The sequence below is a fragment of the Thalassophryne amazonica genome, chromosome 10 (genome assembly GCF_902500255.1).
Source record: "Thalassophryne amazonica chromosome 10, fThaAma1.1, whole genome shotgun sequence".
Taxonomy (NCBI): Eukaryota; Metazoa; Chordata; class Actinopteri; order Batrachoidiformes; family Batrachoididae; genus Thalassophryne; species Thalassophryne amazonica.
In genome coordinates, this window is record NC_047112.1 from 97545312 (window position 1) to 97566683 (window position 21372).

A 21372-nucleotide genomic window follows, 5' to 3' on the forward strand; every position below is an offset into this window, starting at 1 on the left:
CTCCAGCGCCCCTGTCTCATTGACAGCAGCACTGTTGAAGCGTTCTCTCCTCTATTAGGGTGATCAAAAACCATTTTGAATTCCCTCACAAACCCAGCATACGTGAGAAAGAGCCATGAATTTTGCTCCCAAAGTGCCGTAGCCCAAGTGCGTGCCTCACCACGAAGCAAGTTAATGACATAAGCCACCTTACTGGCATCAGACACGTACATTATGGGACGCTGTGCAAAGACGAACACTGCATAAGAAAGTCCGCGCACGTCTCCACACAACCCCCGTATGGCTCTGGGGGACTTATGTATGCTTCAGGGGAAGGAGGGGGGGGGGGTCGTGGAACGACCAGTGGAACGTTTATATTCTGCACTGGGTCGGCAGGAGGAGGAGCTGCAGCAGCGCCCTGAGCGCGCGCTTCCACCTGTGCGGTGAGAGCCTCCATCCTGAGATTAAGGATGACGTTTTGCTCGGTCATCAGATCCAACCGAGCAGTAAAGGCGGTGAGGATTTGCTGCAACTCACCAATCATGCCTCCTGCAGACGCCGGTGCATCCTGCTCTCCCATTGGCTGTCCAACAGATTGTTGACGCCCCTCGGGATCCATGACGCTGGCCGAGATATCCTGTTGTGAAAGTGTAGCAACACGGACCCACAACAGGGGGCGTAAATGAACGGACAATGAAAGAGTCAAATATGAACACTTTACTGTTGTGAAAAGCACAACCAAACACAGCAGATTACAGAATGTGTACAATAGTCAATTAACAAAGGTGACGTGTGGGCAGGCTCGAGGATAGAGGACGTCTGTCCTGAGAAGAACCGGAACCACACGATTTCCTCCGCCACCGAACCCGGAGAATACTGGAGCCGCCAAGTCCCGAAACCCCAGGTGGCCACCGTCTCCGCGTGTCGGATCTGGTACTGCTGGCGAGGAGCAGAGACAATCAGATGTGGGTGTGTGAACACCCACTAATAACAATGGTGGAAATTCCACCTCCACCTCTCTGGCACGTGCAGTAGTATGTGTACTTATCAAAAGTTTGGAGTGAAGACGTCAGTCCAAACCCAGCCTCCAGCTGCAAGCACTCACAAAACCAACTGCAAAAATAGCACAAGCAAACACTGTCTGTGGTAGACAAAACAATGGCTGAGAACAAATTACCTCCTAAGGTAGATGATATCTCGGCAGCGAGGTGGAGATGAAGTCTGGTCTTTATGGAGTGGCAAGATGAAGTGCAGATGAGTGACAGCTGTTGTGAGATAGTGAGTGACAGCTGTCACTCCCGGCTGTGTCCATGGTGACTGCGCCCTCTTGTGCCTGAAGCCCGCACTCCAGGCGGGGTGCCATCTGGTGGTGGTGGGCCAGCAGTACCTCCTCTTCTGGCGGCCCACACAACATAAATATGATATAACTGTTTCATAATAAACCAGTATATAATATGGATTTTGTCAAAAGCTGTATCATAACAAAAGGAAAAAAAAACAATTTTTTATATAGCTGATATAGCTGAATGGCAATCAGCTATATCAGTACTATTAATGTGGATGTCGTTGGAGGAAAAAACTGAACAGCCTGTGGCTCCAGGGACTGAGTTTCTTCTCGCGTGACCTCTACATCACCGAGCGTATGTCTGATGATTAATGTTCAATCCTGAAACAATTACTTCCTCCATCCTCATTTGTTGCTCAAGGTCATCAACACGATTTTCCAATGATCTGATTTTATTGTCTTTCTCTTGCAAGACTTTTTGAGATCACGAACGTCCTTCAATAAACAAAGCAGTTCAGTTTGCTTTTTCGCAACTCCACTGAGTTCCTCTGACATGAAATTCAAGGAGAGTTTGATCTCATCCAAATCTTCACTACTTATCGCTTTTTTTGGGGCATTCTGAACAGTTAGAAAGAAAAGATGGAACCTTATGGGCAGTAATTACACCGAATGACCGCGGGGGGCTCATTCCCGTTGTTATGCCGACGCTGGATAGTGGCTTAACAAGCCTAGCTAGAGCCCAGGCCTAAGAGTAAACTCAGGACCTACATTTTTAACTACGCTGTTGACTGCCAGGTTTTTTTTTACTGCTAGGTGTGTTGGACACAGGAGGGATTCCGCTGTAGGTACAGATCCAACGAGTAGCTCAATGACCATTTGCACAATTTTGCTCTAAATATTCTCTTAGCTGCTGCACTATTACCGCTGTTGCCTGTGTGCTTGTTCTAGGGGTTGGTAAGGTCATTAGATCTTACTTGTTCCTTGAGGCAGCTTTGTTGTGATTTGACACTGTGTAAACTAAATAAGTTGAAATCAGGCGTGTGTTCGTGTGTCTTTATGTGACTATAGACTTGTGTTGGGTGGGAGACAGTTGTATTTATTATTATTACAATTATTATGTTGCGCACTTTGTACTACATTATAATTCACAAAGTTTGAAAGACTGACATGACAAAAAGACAAGTTTCAGACCATTTTTCTGTGTCTTAAAAATTGAACAAAAACATTAATTTTTGAAACTGAAATGGACCAAATTAAACTGAGGCACACAGAATTTTACATCATATCATCATTAACAAGTACTTTTCTACATACATACATAATCTATATTAATTATTGTTTCAGTTGTGATACCTTTTAACAACCTTGTGTGTGTTGGATATAAAAAATGTTTATGGCTGAGTAAAAAAAACAAAAAACAACAACAACAAAAAAAAGGCCTGACTGTGATTAAGTGTAAGGAGGAAGAAGAGGTTCCATATCAGTTGGGTTCTTCTAAATCCTCCTCCATGTCATAATCCTGTGGCCAGTCTCGGACAGGGACATACTCCCGCATGCTGGGGATTCCAGACACCACGCAACAGCTGAGAGCACTACGAGAGGTGCCCATGTCCAAAATCATGGACCACTGAGCAGCTCTGATGTTGTAGCACTCCACAGTGTTGATGACGTCGGCCCCATCGAAGCCACCAGCCACAACAATCATGTCTTCTAGGACCTCGATTCCAAAATTACTGCGGGGGACGTCCATTGAAGGCAGTGGAGCCCATCTGTGAGTGTCTAAACTGTACACCTCTGCACTTCTCAAACGTGTGGTTCCTTCATAACCCCCCACCTGTGGAAGGAATGGCAGAGTTAGTAAAGCTTCTTAACATGAGCTGTTGACACCTAGCAGCTGAAATAACCTTTCACTTTTTATATGTTGATGAAACAACAAATTTTTAGTTCAATTTGATGCATATTCTTAGTAATCCAAGAAAACTGTTGGTTTGTCAATTTAAACCAAATGTACTTACAGCATAAATACATCCTCCATGGGCAACGACTCCAAAGCCACTGCGCGGTCTCGTCATTGGGGCAATTTCTGTCCAACGATCGGTCTCTGGGTTGTAAAATTCAGCAGATGAGTGGTAATGGGTCCCATTGAATCCACCACAGATGTACACCTGGACAGAATTCAAGCATATTTTTTTGGCTTTAATTAGAAACAGGTTTTCAGGAATAATAAAATGGTTTTTGCATTGTTGTCTTTAGTTCAATGTACCTTGCCATTGAGAACGGCGCAACTAGCGTCACTCCGTTGCTCGTGCATGGGTGCAATAAAAGTCCAACGATCGGTTCGAGGGTCGTACCGCTCAGCACTGTTGAGCCTGTCAGTCCCGTCGTGGCCTCCCATGGCATAGATGAGCCCATTCAGCACGCAAACACTAACATAGCATCTGCGTTCCTGCATTCGTGCTTCTCTATGCCAGATGCGGGTGCTCAGGTCGACCCTGAGGAGGGTGTCGTAATACGTCACACCATTGAAGCCACCAACGCAGTACAGTGATCCATCCAGGAAAGCAGTACCGTGGTACGCACAAGTTTCCTCCAGACTGTTCGGTAAATCAACCCAACGGTCTGCACGGATATCATACACTTCAATTTTGCTTGTTGGCCCGCCATCACTCCATCCTCCAGTTGCAAACAAGATGGCGGTGGGGAAGCGTGGACGGGCAAAAGCATTGATGAAGTGAGGGTCTCTATGAATCATGGCTTCAACAATGCGCATAGACTCTTCACTGCTGTTCACCAGCGCGTTTGTTAGCACGTTGTTCCTTAAGTATTCAGTGCTACACAACGCCAGGCGGACCTGCAGATAAATAAAATTCTGTTAATTTAATTTGTCTGAGATGCAGTCATCTTAACTTTAATGATATAAATTTAAAGTTTGTCTAATGGCAGTGGAGTTATTATCTACTTCTGTCATTTACCTTAGACAGGAGGACAAAAATGTGGCTGTTTCGTTGGTTTGGTGAGTGAGCGATCCAGCGCAGGATGGCTTCAATGACTATACTCTCCTCTCTCACAATGAGCTCATCTTTCTTGATGATATCCTTCAGTTCCTCCAGTGAGAGCTGGAGGAACCCAGAAGAATCAATACATGATTCAAAATGGTCAAGGAGGAAGTTGTAGGCCTTGTGTCCAAGCTCTGCGTAACTGAGCTTATCAGCCAAACGACAGATGTTGATGCAGTTCTGTGGGCAGAGGTGCTCTTCCAAGAAGGTGATGCAGGCGTGAATTAGGCCGGCGATACCGTAATAATCCGCTGCATAGAAAATTTCCTCCACATTGTCATCTGTCATCAAAACAGTATTGGTATATGCAAACTCGATGATGAGTTGCATAATTTCAGGTGAGTATTCAGAAGCTGTGTAAACAGTTTGACCTGGTGCTGGCCAGCGGGAGAACAGAGCCCTGTGGGACACAACGGAGAGCAAAAGGTTACAAATAAACGATACTCAATACTTTCAAATCTGTTTCAAACCTGCCCAGGAAGCAGTGGTGGGCACAGATAACCAAAAAATTAACAGATAATCAGATAACTGAAAAGCTATCTTTGATAAAGATAAAACAATAAACCACCCAAAAATGTCTCAGAAGTTACAGATAACCGATAAATTCCAGTATTGTCTCTGGTACATTTGCAACTACTAATAAACTGAATTTGAGTTTTAACACTACAATAGCTTCTGGTAGCATTTAAAGCAACAACAGACCCAAATAATGAGCCCACACTTCTGTCTTTGAACATCTAGCCCCAGTGTTTTTGAAAATTTACTTTATTAGTTACTTTTTTAGTTTCTTTATACAGTTACTTCATTAGCAGCTGTATGTAGCTACTTTATTAGGAGCTGTTGACAACTTGTAACTAATAAGTAATGTAACTAATAAGGTAACAAGTAATCTAACTTGGTTACTCTTAAGACTGAGTAATCATCAAAGTAACTGATCAGCAGGTAACTAATAGTTACTTTTCTGGGTACTCAATTTTGGTTTTGGTTATTTGTCCGTCGCTGCTAATGAAGTAACTGTATAAAGTAAATATAAAATGTAACTGTTTATGTAACTAATAAAGTAACCTTTCAAGGTTACTGTTGCCATACTGATTATCACTACTCTTGTATAAGTTTGCTGCTCATTTTATTAACTGCTCGTTATTTTTTCAAAAGGAAATGTTTACCTGAAGTACAGGCTGCAATTAGAAAGGATGACCTTGTGGATCGGAAAAGTGGCATTTTGAACTTTGATTTCGGCATCAGTAAGGTTGCCCTCCAGAGGCATCTCATTCAAAGATGAGCTCATAATTTGAATGGGTTTGTCTGAATTATCCATTCTGATTTTTCCTTAAAACCTTTCCCAACACTCTTTCAGTAGGTTTAACTCTTATAGCATATATAGCATAAACCTCCCCCCCCCCCCAACTTAAACTCATCACTGAATTTGGATATAGTAAAACCTGAGTACAGAACCTGAGTCCAACATTAAAGCAATCAAAGGTCAGGATTAAAGATTAAAATAAGAATTTGGCCTCTACCCTGAGCTGTGTACTTTAATGTAATCTCCACTCCATGCCCCTCCCCTCCTCAAAGTTTATTTAGAAGTTGAAGCTTTTGTTTTGACACAGACCTACTACCTAACAAAGAAATTTGCATACAGATGCGGGTGATGACATCACCTTCATCAAAGTACAGTGCAGTACTCCATACACTGTATATACATATCACTATACAGTACATATTTCATATTTAATTTTTTTGTGGCATATGAGATGTCTTGTTTTTCTTTTTTTGTGTGTGTACAGTAGCTCTGCGGAAGCACCCCCAATTTTGTTATACACCCCCCACACACAATGACAAAGAATATTCTATTCAATTCTATTCTATTTTGTACTTTATTTTAAAACATTCATAATTTGCAGTTGCACATATGGATCAGAAAAGAGTCCTTTCATCTTTTTTTTCTTAGTTTACCACCTGTTTTATCTTGGGGAAAAAATTATGTAATGACTCATGGGATTGTTTGGGCTGCGAAAGACACACCTGTAGCTTCACTTTAAGGAAGAAGAAGGGTGCATTCGTTGGCTGCATTTATTTGTACTATTAAATTTACTACAACCCCTGGCAAAAAATTATGGAATCACTGGCCTCGGAGGATGTTCATTCAGTTTAATTTTGTAGAAAAAAAAAGCACATCACAGACATGACACAAAACTAAAGTCATTTCAAATGGCAACTTTCTGGCTTTAAGAAACACTATAAGAAATCACGAAAAAAAAATTGTGGCAGTCAGTAAGGGTTACTTTTTTAGACCAAGCAGAGGAAAAAAATATGGAATCACTCAATTTTGAGGAAAAATTATGGAATCATGAAAAACAAAAGAATGCTCGAACACATCACTAGTATTTTGTTGCACCATCTCTGGCTTTTATTACAGCTTGCAGTCTCTGAGGCGTGTGTTATGTGTCGGACGCAGCTCGGAGAACCGACCAGCGTTTGAAGGACCCAGTATGAAATAAGCAGAGCACGGTACAAAGGCTGACTGAATTTAATACATAACAGTGATCATAATAATAATAAAAGGTGCGGTCTGGCGTGGTGCGCTCCCAGCAGCGCTAATGGTCCGGAGCCAGAAGCTGTTTCGGACCCAAGGACCCCGCCGACACCCCCCAGGTGGCCGCAACAACCGAGTCTGTGAAAGAAGGAACCATTATGTGAGTCCACACTCTACACACAGAACACTTAAAGGTGTACAAACAGCAAACACTTCCTGGCTTGATTACTGATCAGCTTCCAACCTGCAGGCATGGAACATCCCGTTCACAAATCACCACCGCAGTGGAAGCTGATACATGACTAACATACAGCTCAATACAATAAGGTGTGAGGGACACCACATTTACTGACTGTATAACTGTTAGTCATGTATCAGCTTCCACTGCGGTGGTGATTTGTGAACGGGATGTTCCATGCCTGCAGGTTGGAAGCTGATCAGTAATCAAGCCAGGAAGTGTTTGCTGTTTGTACACCTTTAAGTGTTCTGTGTGTAGAGTGTGGACTCACATAATGGTTCCTTCTTTCACAGACTCGGTTGTTGCGGCCACCTGGGGGGTGTCGGCGGGGTCCTTGGGTCCGAAACAGCTTCTGGCTCCGGACCATTAGCGCTGCTGGGAGCGCACCACGCCAGACCGCACCTTTTATTATTATTATGATCACTGTTATGTATTAAATTCAGTTAGCCTTTGTACCGTGCTCTGCTTATTTCATACTGGGTCCTTCAAACGCTGGTCGGTTCTCCGAGCTGCGTCCGACACATAACAGTAGTCTCTGGCCAATGCACACTGTGCACTTCAGTCTTAAATGCCAACATACTCCAATCCCTCCAGATGCACCTCAGCTGTGAGTCCTGACGAGTCGCAGGTGATCAGGGTGAAGTCCTAACAGCCTCAGCAACACAGCCACTCAGTCCCAAATGCACGCAACCTGGGAGGAAACACAAAAGGCAAACAAACCAGCAGCCAGGCCCCCCCAGCCATACAACAGCGTGGACTTAATGAGTGACAGTACTCTTCATCAATCTGGCTCCAACTTTCTCGGATTGCTGTTGCCAGATCAGCTTTGCAGGTTGGAGCCTTGTCATGGACCATTTGCTTCAACTTCCACCAAAGATTTTCAATTGGATTGACCCTATGTGTCTTTTTGCAAGGAATGTTCTCACAGTTTTTGCTCTATGGCAAGATGCATTATCATCTTGAAAAATGATTTCATCATCCCCAAGCATCCTTTCAATTGATGGGATAAGAAAAGTGTCCAAAATATCAACGTAAACTTGTGCATTTATTGATGATGTAATGACAGCCATCTCCCCAGTGCCTTTACCCGACATGCAGCCCCATATTCATCAATGACTGTGGAAATTTACATGTTCTCTTCAGGCAGTCATCTTTATAAATCTCATTGGAATGGCACCAAACAAAAGTTCCAGCATCATCACCTTGCCCAATGCAGATTCGAGATTCATCACTGAATATGACTTTCATCCAGTCATCCACAGTCCACGATTGCTTTTCCTTAGCCCATTGTAACCTTGTTTTTTTTTTCTGTTTAGGTGTTAATGATGGCTTTCGTTTAGCTTTTCTGTATGTAAATCCCATTTCCTTTAGGTGGTTTCTTACAGTTCGGTCACAGACGTTGACTCCAGTTTCCTCCCATTCATTCCTCATTTGTTTTGTTGTGCATTTTCTATTTTTGAGACATATTGCTTTAAGTTTTCCGTCTTGATGCTTTGATGTCTTCCTTGGTCTACCAGTATGTTTGCCTTTAACAACCTTCCCATGTTGTTTGTATTTGGTCCAGAGTTTAGACACAGCTGACTGTGAACAACCAACATCTTTTGCAACATTGCGTGATGATTTACCCTCTTTTAAGAGTTTGATAATCCTCTCCTTTGTTTCAATTGACATCTCTCGTGTTGGAGACATGATTCATGTCAGTCCACTTGGTGCAACAGCTCTCCAAGGTGTGATCACTCCTTTTTAGATGCAGACTAATGAGCAGATCTGATTTGATGCAGGTGTTAGTTTTGGGGATGAAAATTTACAGGGTGATTCCATAATTTATTCCTCAGAATTGAGTGAGTCCATATTTTTTTCCCTCTGCTTGGACTAAAAAAAGTAACCGTTACTGACTGCCACAATTTTTTTCCTGATTTCCGCGTTCACACCGGGCACGACGCGAGCGACTGCAGCCACAGGTTGCCATGTAATCCCTATGTAAGGAAGCGTTTTGGCGCCAAACCGCTCAGCGCAACGCGAGTGAAGCAACGCGAGTGAAGCCATTTTGAGTATTGTATGGCAAGCCAACAGTGCCACAATTACGCCACTTTCAGTTGCGTTTCACCAAAAAAAACGCCGTTAAAAAAAATGCCGTTTTATCAGTTATTACGGTGCTTTTTATGCTGTAATTAAAGACGATGCCATTAAATGCGTCGTAATGTGTCAAACAATATGCCGTTTTTTACGCCGCAATGGAGCTCTTAAAAAAACGCTGTAAAAAACGCCTTTCAGATGCACACAATGCGCGTAAAATACGCACGTCTGTGCACTTCACGACGCGCGTACTTTACGGCGTTCGTACAGTATGATAATTATTTCCAGCCCCCTTTTTTCTCAGCCACTGAACTTGAAGTGTTTGTGTCCAATCGCTGATCAAGACAGACAGAATCAGTCCAGCACAGATCTCTTTGTGGCAAAGTTTGCTCCAACTTACCTCTTGTGTAGTTTAACATCGGCCAATATTCAGGGGGTTAGGCCGGAAAATAGCTCATAAATTTACTTCCAGTGGCAGCTGGTGAAAAACAGTCTTGGAGGGGCTGCTGTGCCAATAGATTCCCTTGCCTTGTCCAGTACAGGCATTCAAGTGAACAGTTTGAAAATTACTACAATTCCACAGTAATCATTTCATGTCCTTCTCAAAATCAGAAGTTTTACAGATAAAGTTAACCATTTACAGCTATATTAGGCCCCGTTTCTACTTTGGAAAGGAACAGTATCAAATGCAATACAACACTCAAGTTCTTGAGCAAAGAACATTTCACCATTTGACACCAATTACACACATAGTACACCAAACTGTACTGCACTGCCATTATCTTCAGACAAACCGATCCTGGGGTTCACAATGACACCCCGTTAACAAATTAGAAAATATCACCACATTTACACTCTTTAAAAATATGGAAAAATTCTTCAATTGACAAAAGAACATTATGTACATACAACAATGTTCACACCACCTTCCGAGAGAGAGAGAGAAAATGTGTGTGTGTGTGTGTGTGTGTGTGTGTGTGTGTGTGTGTGTGTGTGTGTGTGTGAGAGAGAGAGAGAGAGAGTGTGAGAGTGAGAGAGAGAGAAAATCAAGGTAATATTTTGCATGAACATTACTGAGTGGAATGGAGGCAAAAAAGAAGCTTGAAAAACTTAAATTAAATAACTTGACTAACTAATAACACCAAAACCTTTGAATTAAATTGGTTAAAATTAATTAACAGTGTAGAGGACAAAGCAAATTAAGTATACAAAACCACTTACCATTAAATGCAATGCTAAACTTGGGTTTGTCTTACTATAAGTGTCTTGTGTGTACTCAGTGGCTGAGTTAGAATTTCTTTAAAAAAACATGCAAATTGCTATTTTAGGGTTTTGTTTTGTTTTGTTTTTAAACTGAGCAAATAATTTGTTTTAGAGTGTGGAATACTCCAAAGAATATTTCACTTCTGTGAACTGATCCTCATAATGTGTAAAGTGAAATCAAAATACCAGCATGGCTGCAGCTTTGAACACTGTTACAAACAGCCCCGGCCTCCCATATTACAATTATAACTGGTCTGCTGTCCCAATAAAGATCACAGCTTTGACCCCCTAAAACAAACAAAAAAACATCACTCATTTGTTTTATCTTAAATTTTCACCCTTGTTTCCACACCAGGAGCAACATTCGGGAATAAATCTGAGCAGGTGTCATTGATTGGATTAGTTTTGTCCCATTTTAAACCTCCGAAGAGTTCTTCAACTTACTCCAGCAAAACACACGGAGACAAAATAAAAATAAATAAATATAACCCAAACGTCATCACCATCATCTCTTCCTGCCTGACTGACTGTCAGCAGCAGCTGCAGAGTCACGTATATCACTGACTGTAGCAATCTAACGTTCCCGCATTTTTGTAGCAAGGGCTAAAATTTCGGCGCCCCAAAGCCATTAATTTTGGCAATGTTGATTTGCCAAATATTTATTAATTTTCCCTAGCAACTACATACAATTGGTTATTTTGCTGCACTTCAAGGGCACTTTGAATGAGCGCCCAAGACGAGGAACATACGTTTTCTGCTCCTGTCGGTGGAAATGCACTGTTGAATGAGAGTCAAGTGGAGGAAGTGTTGTTTTAATCATTCATATTACATGTAGGCACATACTATTAAGTAAAACTGACATTGATAATACTTTTTAAATATATATATTATGACTTTTCCCTTCCACATCTAGGAGGGCAGCTCCCGAGCACCCCCTATGGGCCAGCCGCCACTGCACACGTATATGTGTAACACATAACCTGATGTCCTAATAGACTGCTATTATTTGTCAAGGAAATTTCTAAAGGAAATAGGGCTGGATGTAAAAAATGGGAGAATTTGAAAAAGAAATATAAGGTAAATTGAACTAGATGCAGCCCAAAACATACATACAGGTGCTGATCATATAATTAGAATATCATGAAAAAGTTGATTTATTTCAGTAATTCCATTCAAAAAGTGAAACTTGTATACATTCATTGCACACAGACTGATATATTTCAAGTGTTTATTTATTCTAATTACTAATTAATTAGTTGATTAATTACTAATCAATCGACTAATTATTAATCAAACAACATTAATTACTATTATTGATTAATTATTATTAGTATTATTAACATTAACTAATTGCTAATTAATTAATTATTAATACTATTAATTATTATTATAAATTACGAATGAATTACATTAATTAACATGACATGATTGCGATGCGTCGAAGAAATCTGTGACTTTTTCTATTTCTTTGCATTTATGCAGAAAGGCGAGAAAATAAAAAGAGCAAACAGGCTACTGTAACAAGTTGCATTTTGGTTGCCATGTTAACAAACAGTGAAGATGGCAGTTTGACACGGGCAGTTATTTTTTTTTCTCCTAAGGCGGAGGGGTGTCTCAGTTCATTGGGCTAGAGGCATACCCCTTCACCTTACCCCTTGTTTTAAAGGGGTAGGCGTAGGGGTAGGGGTAGGGGTAGGGCCAAGGGGAATGGGAAAGGTTACAAAAGAGAATTGAGACTGGGGGCAAGAGATGAAAACATAAATTCAACTATAAAACACATAAAGCCTGATCTTGATTTTTTGTTTCATTTCTTTTTTCAATGCCATAAAAATATGAACTGAAAAATAGGCCGTATCGTGGTGAACAACTTGACAAACAAACAATTAAACCTATTTCAGTGGCTTTTGTTCACTGTGTCAGTAGAAATAACTAAAGATTGTCAGTCATAGTGATGAATAAATGTGGATGAAGTGCTGCCCTCAAGTACAGTATTGTCAGTTCGAATAAAGGTAGCTTTCTTCTGACGGTGTTTTGATTTTTAAAATCACACAATGAAGTGAGAAACTTTTCAAGAACGAAGTGATGTAACGCTGCCCTTTAGAAGCTCTTCAGATGAGGTAGAGGGTACCATTCTATTTTTGTCTGAACAAGCTCCTAAGACATACAGGCTTCGTTCAACATCTGAAAGCAGTGACTGCAGACTGTTAAACTTTGTGATCTGTGCACAAAACCAAAGCAGTGTGAAATGACACATTGTGTTCAGATATCCTGACTGTAACGCATGAGAGACCGTGACTCTCTGGATAAAGGTTTTAGCTTTTTGCACAACTGAAGAAACATTTGTTGAATCCTCCCTATTGCATATAAGTAAAATCGACCCAGAATGCATTGTATTTTCAACATCCAGTGTTCGGCACTTCTGTTTTATTTTTGCATGGATTTACAAGAAAGCCAATTTTACAAGTCTGATCATGAAGGCTTGGAGAGGAAGTGGTCATGTTAGTGCTAAATGTGAATGATATTTATGCTTACCGGTGTCAGGAGCTCAGCCTTCTCCTGCCATTGAAAGTTTGATGGCAGTCATCACATTTGTGTTTCTTGATTACTTCATTTGTCTAGGCAGAGACAATAAGCCAGTGTCACAGACTCAGCCCTCTCCTGGACTCAGCACTCCCCCTTGCCTTCACTGCGCATGCGTCATTTCGGAGTGTCAGCCATGATTCGCCTCGTTTCTGCTTAAAACTGCACGCTAGTCACCATCTATCTCAGCGACAGATATCTGAAGCTTTTATACAACAATCATTTCCACATAAAACATGGGGGAGTGATCACAGTGTGACAGCAGCACGTCTGAGACTCTCTCACTCTACACCCAAAGTGATCAAATGCGATAATGTGATTATTAACCATCACATGACAACGTAAATCTTCTCCAATCATTCTAAAGTCAGTTTTAAGCAGAAACGAGTCGATAATCTGTTAATCACTGCTAGCTCTCTGCCATGACGCTGCTAACGCTCCGCTGTGACACGTGCCGTGAAGGCAGGGGGAGTGCTGAGTCTAGGAGACCGCTGAGTCCATGACTCCGGCTTATTGCCTGTGCCTAGACAAATGAAATAATCAAGAAACACAAATGTGATGACTGCAGTCAAACTTTCAATGGCCGTCATGTTAAATTTGTGTAACTTGGAAACAGTGGTGGGCACAGTTAACCAAAAAGTTAGCTTCGATAACTGGTAATCAGCTAACTGAAAAGTTATCTTTTTAACCCTAAGCCAGTAAACTGTCTAAAAACTTATCAGAAGCTACAGATAACCAATAACCAATAGCTTTCAATTTTGCCTCTCAGACGCTCTCAGCTACTAAGAAGCTGATTTTGAGTTTAAATACTGCAAACGCTTCTAATAGAACCAACGGCGATCACAGACCCAAACAGCCGATGAGCCAGTGCTTCTGTCTTTGTGCAGTCTGCCCCCTGCTGTAGGAAAGTGTCATTTACTCTGATAGGATACAGTGGTCCAGCGATGAGGCAGAGGTCTTGAAATGGAAAGCAGGTTTGAATTATGGTTTTGCTTTATAAATAAAATTATTCCGGATAGAATAACTACATTAATGTAACTTCTTAAAATGTACAAAGTGATATATAACACATATCTGTTAATTTTTAAATAATGCACTAATTCTGAAGATTTGAACATTAACACACCAAAGGGATTATGGGTAAACTAAGCCTCCGCGCATACTGATTGGTTGATTCATTCATTCTATGTAAAAACCAACACAAGTGAATCAATGTAACGTGTTGGTGTTTACAAATAAATGTGCTTTTGTAAAATATGTCATTTTTCTCATTTGTATTAAAAAAAAGAAAGAAATTTTCAAGATTCCGCTAGACAGCACCTAAGCGCACGCGTGATGACATCACAACTCTATCCGGTTAGGGAGACAAGGTTTCTTTCAATAACAAGAACTGTCAAAAAATGTTATCGTGTGTTGGAATTGTGTGGTGATAGGAATCGCCTTTTGAATGCTTGAATAACATCAGTCGCACAAAGAAATCAAATAATAGTGAAAACATGTTTGTGTGGTGTTATAACAGATCAATCAGTCGCTTCGTGAGGTGTCATAACATCAGATCAGTTAGCGGCTCGGTGCGGTGTTATAACAGATCAATCAGTCGCTCCATGAGGCATCATAACATCAAGCCTGGTTCACATGGCAAGATAATTAGGCCAATATCGGACCCGATCTTCCCCTTCTGACAATCTTAACGGTGCCCCGACAATCGTGATGACACTAAATATGACCTTATCAGATATTCCTGCCATGTGTGGTTTGTTAAGAAGGACGTGAGGAGCTAAATGCGACATGCAGCCAATCAGAAAGCGAGGTGTCTAACCTGGGAATGTTCGTGTGTGAATTCTTTTTGTGTGTGTTGTTTTTTATTATCTCCACTTCTGGGGTCCCTCAGGTTTTGGAAACCTACAGATAATTTTAAAATCCTGCGGTCGACAACACTGTGATATAATTGATCGCCAGTAGATGGCAGTGTTCTATGCATTTTGATGCCGGTTATATCACACGGCCTGAATCACAACAGACTTTTCGGCTTTGAGACGCAACCTGGGCTTCCTCTGGCATTTTTACATAAAACAAACACAACAACAACATCTGTAAACCCAGAGAATATATTCACGAGAGTTTGAGGCACAATATACAAAGACTTTAATGCTGTTGTCCATGTGGAGCCTGATCAGAGCATCTCAAATGCATTTCTTCTGTCGTGAATACCCATAATGCACCTGGACACAGCATGTGCACACTAAAGCCTTCAAAATTAGTGCATTACTTTAAAACTAAAACATATATCTGATATTTTCACTTTATAAAACTTAAAACGTGACGTTAATTTAAATAACTTGTCCAAAATTACTTTGGTTAAAATTTTAACCATAAGTTAAAACTGTATGCCTCTCGATGACTTGGGTGCTATTGCCAGCGTATTAGTATGGGGTCAAAAGAAATTAGCTTTTTTTTTTCTTTTTTCTGTGTCCAGGTCTCATTTAGAACCAGCTCTTCTCTGTTTGCAGAGGATAGAACTGCATATCTACTACAAAACACTACGTCTACAAAAATGTTAGCAGTCTGAAAATTATCGGACCAAAACTTATCGGAAGATAATTGGTCCGATGATGGTTTTCAAACTGATCTGAAAAGCTAATCCGATAATGAAAACATTATCTTCGATAATTAGTGGTTAGCGGATTAGCGGAACTGTACCCACCACTGCTTGGAAACATCAAAGCTTTTATGAAGCTTTGTGAAGTGTGAAAGTGCGTCGGCTAGCAGCTCAGTGTTCTCTGTGGCTGCTGTGTGCCACCTGAGGAGAAGTAAAATTGGTGACATGCAGTTATGTTGCAAGGTGTGTATTTATTTATTGCTTAGTTTGTCCAGTCTGATTTATACTTAATGGATGTATTTTTATTGTTTTCTTTGTGAACGCTGCACCAGTTATAACGCAATCAGCAGTATGGTTGACTGTCAATCTCAGTAAGGTAATAATAATCACATGTGACTATATGCGATAGGGAGTACGCTGTGTGCACAGTTATGAGGCAAATTATATTTTTGAGGATTAATTTTATTACTGAACATCTACAGTGCTCTCACTCAATCCAAAATGTTAAAAAAAACTCAAATCTGAATATTTAAGAAAGTAAAAGTGAGGTTGGGTAATTATTACTGTGAAAAATTATTATGCAAATAAAATGAAAAGAGCATTTTCCCATCTCACTTGTTTATTTTCATCTGGTGCAGTGAGACTAATAAAACAACTCAAAATTTACAAATAAACATTTAAAAAAATCTTTGACCAATAAAGCCACCCTTCTTTTCAATAACAGTCATAAGCCTTGATTGATTGATTGATTGAGTTTATTTTGTAAAATCAATAAGACAGAAAGGTGAATATATCAATAATACATGGATGACACAATAAAGCATAAACGTTTATTTCCATTGTGGTCCTTGTGAGGTTAACAGTTGACCACATTGACGAGCTCGATTAAACATGTAGAAATTGCAAGTAGATACTACAAATATATATATATATATATATATATATATATATATATATATATATATATATATATATAAAACATTGAGGAGCTTGATTAAACATGTAGAAATTGCAAGTAGATACTACAATCTCATCTATGTAGCAATAAATGTATAATTATTTATATATATACATGAAGTCTGTCCAAAAAGTAACGGACCTTTTTATTTTTTTCAAAAACTATATGGATTTGAGTCACGTGTGATTGCATCAGCCAAGCTTGAACCCTCGTGCGCATGCGTGAGTTTTTTCACGCCTGTCAGTTGCGTCATTTGCCTGTGAGCAGGCTTTGTGTGAGCAGTGGTCCACCCCTCTCGTCGGATTTTTATTGCGAATAAATGTCTAAACGATTTGGAGCTTTGCTGCATCAATTTTTTCCAGAAACTGTGAGAGACCTCCAGGTGGACACCACTCGGAAAATTAATATGGCTTTCAGGGACGATTTTATGGGGATTACACATATTAAGTTTAAAGACCGCCCACAGCTACTGAGAGCGCGCCGCGCTCCGAGCGCCAATCGACAGGCTCAAACCCCGTGAAACAACCAGATCATTTACAATGTGAAGGCTTTGTTGATCCGGGACGTCGTCTGACTTTCACAAAAAGGCAGAAGGCGTGGACATAAGTACTTTTTCGGTACATTACACTGTTACAGGAGTTTTTTTCATGGAAAGAAAAGCAGAGGGACGCGCCACGGAGCTGTTCATGACGCGGGACAAAACCACCTCCGTGTTGGTCTCACAGGACGGCTTTGAGATGGCTTTCAGACGTCTTCCGGTTGCTTTTCAGTCGTGTGATTATCCGAGAAATTGAGCATGAGCTGGACATGCCCCAACATGTCCTGTGAGGCTTCATCACGGCGTTGCTTTGCGCCATGCGGCTCCGCCGCGACGCATGGAATTCCTCCGCTTCTCTTTCCATTACAAAAACTCCTGTAACAGTGGAATGTGCCGTTTCTAAACTGGACACTGTCTTGATCCGGTATGTCGTCTGACTAGCACAGGAATTGCGGAAGACGTGGGCATCAGCACTTTTTCGGCACATTGAGACAGGGTGGAGCTGCATGGTGCAAAGCAACGCCGTGATGAAGCCTCACAGGACATGTTGGGGCATGTCCAGCTCATGCTCAGTTTCTCGGATAATCACACGACTGAAAAGCAACCGGAAGCTGTCTGAAAGCCATCTCAAAGCCGTCCTGTGAGACCAACATGGAGGTGGTTTTGTCCCGCGTCATGAACGGCTCCGTGTCGCGTCCCTCCGCTTTTCTTTCCATGAAAAAAACTCCTGTAACAGTGGAATGTGCCGAAAAAGTGCTGATGTCCACGCCTTCTGCCTTTTTGTGAAAGTCAGACGACGTCCTGGATCAACAAAGCCTTCACATTGGAAATGATCTGGTTGTTTCAGTGGGGTTTGAGCCTGTCAATCGGCGCTCGGAGCACGGCGCGCTCTCAGACGCTGTGGGCGGTCTTTAAACCGGCTGGAGCACTCCTTAATCTGTGTAATCCCCATAAAATCGTCCCTGAAAGCCATATTAATTTTCCGAACGGTGTCCACCTGGAGGTCTCTCACAGTTTCTGGAAAAAATTGATGCAGCAAAGCTCCAAATCCTTCAGACATTTATTCGCATTAAAAATCCGACGAGAGGGGTGGACCACTGCTCACACAAAGCCTGCTCACAAGTGAATGACACAACCGACAGGTGTGAAAAAACTCACGCATGCGCACGAAGGTTCAAGCTTGGCTGATGCAATCACACGTGATTCAAATCCATATGGTTTTTGCAAAAAATAAAAAGGTCCGTTACTTTTTGGACAGACCTCGTATATATATATATATATATATATATATATATATATATATATATATATATATATATACACTCAACAAAAATATAAATGCAACACTTTTGGTTTTGCTCCCATTTTGTATGAGATGAACTCAAAGATCTAAAACTTTTTCCACATACACAATATCACCATTTCTCTCAAATATTGTTCACAAACCAGTCTATATCTGTGATAGTGAGCACTTCTCCTTTGCTGAGATAATCCATCCCACCTCACAGGTGTGCCATACCAAGATGCTGATTAGACACCATGATTAGTGCACAGGTGTGCCTTAGACTGCCCACAATAAAAGGCCACTCTGAAAGGTGCAGTTTTATCACACAGCACAATGCCACAGATGTCGCAAGATTTGAGGGAGCGTGCAGTTGGCATGCTGACAGCAGGAATGTCAACCAGAGCTGTTGCTCGTGTATTGAATGTTTATTTCTCTACCATAAGCCGTCTCCAAAGGCGTTTCAGAGAATTTGGCAGTACATCCAACCAGCCTCACAACCGCAGACCAGGTGTAACCACACCAGCCCAGGACCTCCACATCCAGGATGTTCACCTCCAAGATCGTCTGAGACCAGCCACTCGGACAGCTGCTGAAACAATCGGTTTGCATAACCAAAGAATTTCTGCACAAACTGTCAGAAACCGTCTCAGGGAAGCTCATCTGCATGCTCGCCATCCTCATCGGGGTCTCGACCTGACTCCAGTTCGTCGTCGTAACCGACTTGAGTGGGCAAATGCTCACATTCGCTGGTGTTTGGCACGTTGGAGAGGTGTTCTCTTCACGGATGGATCCCGGTTCACACTGTCCAGGGCAGATGACAGACAGCGTGTGTGGCGTCGTGTGGGTGAGCGGTTTTCTGATGTCAATGTTGTGGATCGAGTGGCCCATGGTGGCCGTGGGGTTATGGTATGGGCAGGCGTCTGTTATGGATGAAGAACACAGGTGCATTTTATTGATGGCATTTTGAATGCACAGAGATACCGTGACGAGATCCTGAGGCCCATTGTTGTGCCATACATCCAAGAACATCACCTCATGTTGCAGCAGGATAATGCACGGCCCCATCTTGCAAGGATCTGTACACAATTCTTGGAAGCTGAAAATGTCCCAGTTCTTGCATGGCCAGCATACTCACCGGACATGTCACCCATTGAGCATGTTTGGGATGCTCTGGACCGACGTATACGACAGCGTGTGCCAGTTCCTGCCAATATCCAGCAACTTCGCACAGCCATTGAAGAGGAGTGGACCAACATTCCACAGGCCACAATTGACAACCTGATCAACTCTATGCAAAGGAGATGTGTTGCACTGCATGAGGCAAATGGTGGTCACACCAGATACTGACTGGTATCCCCCCCAATAAAACAAAACTGCACCTTTTATTGTGGGCAGTCTAAGGCACACCTGTGCACTAATCATGGTGTCTAATCAGCATCTTGATATGGCACACCTGTGAGGTGGGATGGATTATCTCAGCAAAGGAGAAGTGCTCACTATCACAGATTTCAACTGGTTTGTGAACAATATTTGAGGGAAATGGTGATATTGTGTATGTGGAAAAAGTTTTAGATCTTTGAGTTCATCTCATACAAAATGGGAGCAAAACCAAAAGTGTTGCGTTTATATTTTTGTTGAGTGTATATATATATATATATATATATATATATATACACACACGCACACACACACGGTGGGCACAGCTAACCAAAAAGTTAGCTGGTAACTTGCACAATCAGGGACTGACTAAATACTTTTTTACCCCACTGTATGTGATTCATGTGAGTTAGTTGTTAATGAAATAATTACATATGAAGCAGAACTTTTCATGCACACACTCACAGAGAAAATGTTGCGATCAATGGGATAAAGTGTTTCTGGGCACTATTGTTTATCTGGGGGAAAAAGTAAAGAAAAAATATGTGGACATGGGGCCCAGCTCTGCCTATAAACTACTGAGAGTGTTTCTGTGCAGGTTCATCTATTGAAAATAATACTGAATATATGTAAGTTTAAAAGGAGTCTGTTTGTTTGCCTCCTTAGAACTACTCGGTGCTGGATGTGAGATCACCACACACAGTCATCACGTTGAACAACTTGTACTGGCAGGACTTTGAGGAAGCATGTGTCTACGAGTGTCTGGAAGGCAAAGACTGCCAGAGCTTCTTCTGCTGCTTTGAGGAGTGTAAAGGAGGTGCATGGAGAAAAGGACGTGTCCACATAGATATACTTGAACTGGACTCGTACTCGCGTGTCTTTTTTCCTACCTCCTTCTTGCTCTTCAATGTGGTCTACTGGATAAGTTACCTCTACCTTTAGCACTGCGTGTGCCGAGCAGATTGTTCTGCCTCTGTGACTTCAGGTACGACAACACAACACGTGACCCGCTCTCTTCATACGCTGCACACATGGAGGACATCAAAGACAAAATGAAGACAAAGAAGGAAATGTGTTTGCACTGCTACCCCAAACCTGTCAGTCAGAAAGCAGCGCACTATCCTGCCATCAGTCAGAACTAGTAGGTGAACATCCAAGGACACTCTAAGCATTCATAGTGCCTTCCTCTGGAGGGGTAGATAACGATCAGGGAACAATGAGTCGAAAAAGACGAGCCTGGCTTTGACTGATTGTCACTGTTTATTCATAAATAAAACATCAATTTGTTGTCACAAACAATCACACAAAGAATCATGAGGCTGCCAGTCATCAGACCATCAGCAGTGATGCACGTCTCCTGCTCTGGTAGCACAGATCCTGTGAATTGGCTTCCAAGGATCCAGAACACATTAACTTCACAACAAAAAAGTCATTTGTATTTTAGTAGCAAAATTCAATGAATTAGGATATTAAAGTCTGTGCTTTATATGTTATATTTTATTCATATTTACCACCTGGTGTTCCAGGTGTCACCCCTCACTCTCCACGCTACCACAAACAATGGATTGAAGAAGAAAAAGGTTATTTTCCTTATTGATGTTG

The 21372-nt window shown here is 41.5% G+C and overlaps 2 protein-coding genes across 2 annotated transcripts in view; one reads left to right on the forward strand and one right to left on the reverse strand.

Annotated features, from left to right (window-relative positions):
* The window catches only part of LOC117518165 (gamma-aminobutyric acid receptor subunit gamma-3-like), an 88065-nt gene extending 67174 nt beyond the window's left edge, over window positions 1-20891 (forward strand). The window contains exon 6 of the mRNA XM_034179224.1: window positions 20437-20891. Coding sequence (XP_034035115.1) covers window positions 20437-20712 — 276 coding nt within the window. The 3' untranslated portion in view covers window positions 20713-20891. The remainder of the gene's footprint in view (window positions 1-20436) is intronic.
* Window positions 2724-5594, reverse strand: LOC117519253 (kelch-like protein 10). The gene is made up of 5 exons (XM_034180570.1): window positions 5487-5594; window positions 4237-4720; window positions 3528-4115; window positions 3280-3429; window positions 2724-3098 (listed from the first exon to the last, which is right to left on the reverse strand). The coding sequence occupies exons 1-5, from the start codon at window positions 5585-5587 to the stop codon at window positions 2745-2747; spliced, it is 1677 nt and encodes a 558-aa protein (XP_034036461.1). The 5' UTR covers window positions 5588-5594; the 3' UTR covers window positions 2724-2744.
* Window positions 20892-21372: the final 481 nt, after the last annotated feature.

Excerpts from the sequence above, each read along its gene's own strand:
- LOC117519253 (XM_034180570.1), bottom strand. The coding sequence starts at position 5,587 with ATGCCTCTGGAGGGCAACCTTACTGATGCCGAAATCAAAGTTCAAAAT. Across the intron at positions 3,430-3,527 it reads GCGCCGTTCTCAATGGCAAG|GTGTACATCTGTGGTGGATT; the intron begins GTACATTGAACT and ends AATTCTGTCCAG. Across the intron at positions 3,099-3,279 it reads ATGGAGGATGTATTTATGCT|GTGGGGGGTTATGAAGGAAC; the intron begins GTAAGTACATTT and ends TTCCTTCCACAG.